Source organism: Hippocampus comes, unplaced genomic scaffold (genome assembly GCF_001891065.2).
Source record: "Hippocampus comes isolate QL1 unplaced genomic scaffold, H_comes_QL1_v1.1 scaffold41, whole genome shotgun sequence".
NCBI classification, from domain to species: domain Eukaryota; kingdom Metazoa; phylum Chordata; class Actinopteri; order Syngnathiformes; family Syngnathidae; genus Hippocampus; species Hippocampus comes.
This window is the reverse complement of record NW_017805153.1, coordinates 3501331-3508035: the sequence shown is the minus strand read 5'-3', so window position 1 is coordinate 3508035 and position 6705 is coordinate 3501331. Positions and strand designations below refer to the sequence as shown.

General features: G+C 40.8%; 1 protein-coding gene across 6 annotated transcripts in view; it reads right to left on the bottom strand.

The window, feature by feature from the left end:
* Window positions 1-1593: 1593 nt before the first annotated feature.
* uckl1b (uridine-cytidine kinase 1-like 1b) overlaps window positions 1594-6705 on the bottom strand; it is a 45753-nt gene continuing 40641 nt past the window's right edge. For all 6 annotated transcript variants that reach the window (XM_019868521.1, XM_019868523.1, XM_019868526.1 and 3 more), the window contains exon 15: window positions 1594-1709. In XM_019868521.1, the coding sequence (XP_019724080.1) occupies window positions 1609-1709 (101 nt within the window). In that variant the 3' untranslated portion in view covers window positions 1594-1608. The remainder of the gene's footprint in view (window positions 1710-6705) is intronic.

Below are 6705 nucleotides of genomic sequence, written 5' to 3'. Positions count from 1 at the left end.
AGCTCTTCAGAGAGCCTGTCCTTGATGAGAACGCGGGGGTGGGGGGGGGGGCATACTTGTGGACAGTGACATGCCAGCGCAGACGTTCCAAAACTCGTCTTCATAATTAGCTGTCCTGTTGTGCACATGGACGGTTGTCAAACCAGAGAGAGAATCAGAGGGAGGGCGAGGTGTCAAGGCTGTATTGTATGAGGAGGGCCGTCAGAGACATAATTCAGGATTACCTTTCACACACACTACTCAAACATTTTCTCAGCATACCGAAATTCTTCATTGTTCACAGATTCAAGAGTCTGGACTTTATGAGAGTGTTTCAGTAGTGTGCGTGAGAGTGAACGTTTTATTAGTGCATATGAGAGCATTTCATTTCTGTGTCTGAGATCGTTTTAGTAGTTTGTGTCAGCGTTTCATTTGTTTCTGCAAGAGTGTTTCAGTTGTTTGAGTAAGAGTGCTTCAGTAGGTGTGACAGTGTTTTAGTCAGTGATGTGAGCGCAAACTAATTCAGCAGTGTGTGTGAAAGCATTTTAGTAGTACTGTATGTGTGAGAGTCTCTCGGTGGAGTATGTCAGACAAAAATAATCCTTTGTGTTCATGCAAGTTTTTCAGTGGTGTGAGTGAAAAAGCTTCAGTAATGTGCATGACAATGTTTCAATCGTGAGCACAAGAGCATTTCATCCATCCATCCATCCATCCATCCAACCATTTTCCGATCCGCTTTATCCTCACATGGGTCGCGGGGGATGCTGGAGCCTATCCCAGTCGTCTTCGGGCAGTAGGCGGGGTACACCCTGAACCGGTTGCCAGCCAATCGCAGGGCACACAGAGATGAACAACCATCCGCGCTCACACTCATACCTATGGACAATTTGGAGTGTTGCATTTGCCTGCCACGCATGTTTTGGAATGTGAGAGGAAACCGGAGTACCCGGAGAAAACCCACACAGGCCCGGGGAGAACATGCAAACTGCACACAGGTAGGCTGGAGCCCGAATCAAACCCTGCACCTCTGCACTGTGAGGTCGACACGCTCACCACTGGACCACCGGGCCACCGAGAGCATTTCAGTCCACTGAAAAAACTTTGTTAAATTTTATCAATTTTATTTCATAAAGTGGTTGCACAAAATAAAATAATCAGGATTCAAGTACATATGTAGACTCCACATCTAGATGCATATTATTTTATTTTATGCACTTAAAATGCAGTGTAAATTTAGCACACTATTTTTTTCAGTGTAGTGAGTGAGAACATTTCAGGAGCATTTGTTAAGGTATTTTAGTAGTGTGAATGACAGCATTTCAGTATGTTTGGGAGCACTTTGGTAGTCTGTGTGAGAGCATTTTAGTAGTATGTGTGAGAATTTTGGTAGCACAATGGTGTGACTTGTACAGCGTTTTTCCACCTACAAGTCGCTCAAAGCGGTTTACACTGACTTCTCCTTCACCTACTGATGACACAGTATCAAGAGCAACTGGAACTGGGTGTTCAGTTTCTTGCTCAAGAACACACAGGGCCAGGGATCAAACCCACAACCTCTGGGTTGGGAGACGACCACTCAACCACTAAGTCACAATGCCCCCATAGTGGCGAGTAGTGGATGAGAGCATTTTAGTCATGTGAGAGCATTCCAGTCATGTATAAAGTATGACCGTGGGGAAAAAATTCTGTAGTTTCATGTGAACAGTTCAGGAGTGAGCCCCCAAAATATCCTGTAATATGCGTGAAAGCATTTCAGTAGTGTGTATGAGAAGTGATCCTGTTCCTTGACGGCCCCTCATAGTATTGCTACTGGGTGTGTATGAGTGGGTTCTTTGGCAGGAGAATAAAGCACAAATAGGGGCGAGTGTGCATGTATGATTGCGTGGGTGTGTGTGGCAACGTGGGGGTTGAAGGCCAAGAGAGAGACGGGCGTGGTCAACGGTTGCGGTGTTCACAGGAAGTGGCGGGGTAGGGGAAAGGGGAAGTGAGCCACCCCCACACTGTTGCTCGCCTCCTCGGGGATGGAACAAAGTGACCTCAGCTCAAAGCTCCCGCCACACCTTCTGAACCCCCTTACACACACACACGCACACACACACACACACACACACACACACACACACACACACACACACACACACATATACATCATGTAAAAAAAAATATACTCATGGACAGTAAAACCCTTTTTAAGACTTGTGAAACGTGATTTATTTATTTATTTATTTATTTGCTGGAACTGCTGCGAATAAACTTTGAAGGATATACACAATTGCATTTTTTATCTTAGCATAATAAAAGTAGAGAGTAATTAAATGATCTAGAAGAGCATTGCTTATTTTTAATGATCTTTCTATTGTCAACATCATGACACAAAACAACAGTTCGGAAGATGAGTAAAATGGTTACTAACACATTTAACAATTGAATTAAATCAATTACACAGTTTCAATTAGGTAACATAAAAAGTCTGCTTGAACATTTAGGCAAAAATATGATTTTATGTTCTGCTGATTCAATTTTTCATCCTGACCAATTTATATACATTTTTAAGAATTATAAGTACTGTATTTATAAAATGTTTTCACAGTTAGGATTTCTATACGAAAATTCAAATATTTTCAAATAAAAATAAGCAGAGGTATTTTGTGGATTTAAACCACTGAAAACCTTTGAATAATTTCAAATTAAAACCCAAAAGCAGGGTGTCAACCTACACTAGTTTGTGTGTGCATTGCGCCGCCTACTGGTCAATTTGTGACAGTTTTACAGTCTTTTTTTTTCCACACTGAATCTTGAAGCCTTTCGAGAAGTGTTCAACGTGTCATCCACATACTTTGATATAAAGCACAGTGCCGAAGACGCAAAACAACACATACGGTAGAGGTACAGATAGTTCTGGAAAAAAAGAGCTGTTCGACTTAATAAAGTAGAAGTTTGATTGAAGAGGTTTGATGTTGTTAACAAAACACCTTGACGATGGGGGTGGGGGGGGGGGCATACCATATTTGGTTAGCTTGATTTAATATGTTCATGTGAGTTGTGTATGGCGAATAAAACCCTGAAGTCAGACTGTATAATCATATCATATGTGGACAGCCACGTGCTGTAACAGCTTCAATACTTCATGTCAGCATTTTGTTCAATGCAACATTTAGCATCGACCACAAAATTCAAGGAGACGTTCTCATCCAAAACACAACTCATTTCCACTCGAGGTAAGTGCCTGCCTTTTATGGCAAGCCATTTGAGCATTTATTCCAAATCCCTGATATCAGACATTGGTGTGTTACACTAGTTCGATCTCTTTCGGCACTAGTTCGACACTCAGCCACACAAGTGACATGTTAACATGTTAACTAGTGAAACGTGGATTGTTCTAACATGTTAACTAGTGGCCTATGATTTCTCCACTCGTTAACTAGTGGGAGCTTAAATATCCACTAGTTAACTAGTGGGGGATAAAACATTGACTAGTGCACTAGTTTAAGACCGTTAAAGCCTTGATATCCAACAAGTGAGTCCAAAAATGTTACTTGCTCACCAGTGATGCGCCAAATATCCACTAGTTCCACTTGTGCGACATTTTGACTTCACTAGTTCGACTAGTGAAGTCAAAATGTCGCACTAGTGGAACTAGTGGATATTTGGCGCATCACTGGTGAGCAAGTAACATTTTTGGAATCACTTGTTGGATATCACGGCTTTAACGGTCTTAAACTAGTGCACTAGTCAATGTTTTATCCTCCACTAGTTAACTAGTGGATATTTAAGCTCCCACTAGTTAACGAGTGGAGAAATCATAGGCCACTAGTTAACATGTTAGAACAATCCACGTTTCACTAGTTAACATGTTAACATTTTTTAAATCTTACTAGTAAACTAGTAAGACTTTGAACCTCACTAGTTTGGTCTAGTGGGCCACTAGGGCATAAAAAAGCTGACTAGCTGGGAATTTCCCTCTGCTTGTGTGCTTCCAGGTGTCACTAGTTAGAATTTTGTCAGCACTAGTTGGACAAAAGTGGCACTAGTTGCCAAAAATGAGTTGCTAGTGAGGATTTCTGTGCAACTAGTTCGACAAAGTGTGTCACATGTGTGGCTGAGTGTCGAACTAGTGCTGAAAGAGATCGAACTAGTGTAACACACCAATGTCTGATATCAGGGATTTGGAATAAATGCTCAAATGGCTTGCCATAGCCTTGCCCATACTTTGCTGCGACGCCTCTGGGTTGAGTTGTTGGTCGGCCAGAAATTGGTGCATTTTCACGGCTTTTAATGAGTTATAACTTTCTTAATATTTAGCGCAGAAAAATTGTACTTAAGTGCAAGTTCAAGAAGGGGCCACAGGAAGCAAAGCTTATTAAGCTCAGCCCACTCTCTACATTATAATAACTTCCATAAAAAACATTCGTGATCAATAAATCCATACATTTTAGAAGATTAAAACCTTTAACTTTCATACTGATTTCAACTCTCATTATAAACACACCGACTAGAATAATGACTTTTAAAGAATATTGAATTTTAAAGTGATCTGTCCAGAGTGTTGCCCAATTTTACACCGTAAGCCCAGATGCTCATACTTTTCAAGGCTAAATGGATAGCTGGTTGTTTAAAATGAGCATAGGTGGGAGTTGTTGGTGATGGCTAAACGGCCTAACCAGCACTACGTCACACGCGGCGTCGAGAACGTAATTGTCACATCACGCAAACTATTTGACATGCAGCCAAAAAGAGAAAAAATATATAATTAAACAGTGTGGTTCAGAGATGGGCACTTGACCCTATTTTTTCAGTCCGCCCTCCATCCATGACCTGGTTACTCCTCCGTCATCATCCCTCCGTCCTTATTCATATAATATTATTTGTATTCCTCCGATCACCCCCGTGTGTGTGTGCATCTGTTTTATTTGGATTTTTTCTTTATTTGGCTGCACGTCAGCTAGAGTGGGTGATGTGGAAATGACATTCTCAACGCCGATTGGGTGTCACCGACTTTCAACGGACTGGGCCCATCTGGGTTGCCCTGAAATACTGACGCAAACCGTGATAAACCGACAGAAGCTTCCGTTCAGTCTGACGGAATGTCCACCTCTGAGAATGACAATTCCCTCTTAAATCGTATGTTCCCTCTCTGACCATGAACCTCATTTGGATGTTCCTTGGTAACACATTGTTCCCGGCTTCAAACATTATGTTTGAAATGGAACCTCCCAGAATTTAAAAATACCCAACTTTAAAAATAATGGCTTTGTATGAGAAAAGTACCCAGCATAATCAATCATCTCTGTAAACCAAATATTTTTTTTAACGTGCTCTTCCTTACCTCAACACAATATGGTTAGATAAGTGCATGCTACAACATTTTTAGTGGCTTCTGATCCAAAGCACGAATAGTTTTACACAGTATTCCAATACTTCTTGATTCTTTGGAGAAAGCACGCATATTTTGAGATTTCCAGCACAGTTTGTGATCAATTAAAACACATTAAAAGTGTAAATCAATTAATTTTTGAAATTTTACGCCCGTACTTACAGCCTAGGGCGGCCCTAGGGGGAGTCAAAAGTTACTAATGAGAGCTTTATGTTATGTAACTGTATATAATGCCCACCTCTGAATATACTTTGTATAATTTATACGTACGTGTTATTTGGTTTCAGTGTTAGGAGTTATTTGTTTTTGTCATTTCATTTATTTGATTTGTTTTTTTTTTTTTTTTTAATTGAGAGTAGTGGTCAGTCTTTAGTTTGATTTATTTTTGGAAACAAATTATTGACCAAATAAAAGTTTTGAAAATAGCTTGCTCTTTTTGATGATGCAATGTTCAAGGATCAACAAAAATGTTTTTTTTTTGTCTTGAAAAGTGGGGGCTTTGGAGATTCATGGATCTGTTTTTTTTTTCTTTTGGATGACCTTCATGGACCTTCTTGCCTGGGTTGAGACATGCGCCAACATTTCACAATAAGGAGCACTTCGGCAATCACAGAACAATTCTTCAAACAAAAAGGCTTCAAGCTGCTTATTGCCACTCCCAGATAAAGTTCACTGTCAAACTAAACATAAAATAAAGAGAACTACACTTTGTTCATTTCAAACAACCACTGCTTAGACTTACAGTCCCTTGCTGGATGTTTTATACGTCTCCCTGCTGCTACACATCGGATTCACATGATCAGGATCGTCATCCAGCTTCTGCATACCTTGATGATTATCTGTTCATTTTAATCAGGTGTGGTGCAGTTGGGAGAGATGGAAAACAGGTAGGACAGCGGCCCTCCAGAAACAGTCTTGAACAGGGGTCCCCAACCTTTTTTGCCCCACGGACCGGTTTAAGTCAGACAATATTTTCAGGGACCGGCATTTAAGGTGTGGCGGAATTAATACAACAAAATAATATGGTATGAGCTGCATGAAAACTGTGGTGTTTTCGAAATATAATAATAAACACAAGGAGCGTCTAATCTGGTCGCAACACTCTTATCGCTCTGGTAATGTTTAATGCCTTCAAAATACGATACAACGCAAATTCAAAGTGCATGAAAATGACGACTCACCACAGCCCCGAGCTTGATTTTCTGCAATCAGACAGTCCCATCTCGGGGTAATAGGAGACAATGACACCTCAAGTGTGTGGTTTATGTCCAGTCTACTTCGTAATTTTGTTTTCGTCGCCGTTGCTGCAGAAACTCCCCACCTCACACAGGTAGGATGTCGGAAATAGCAAC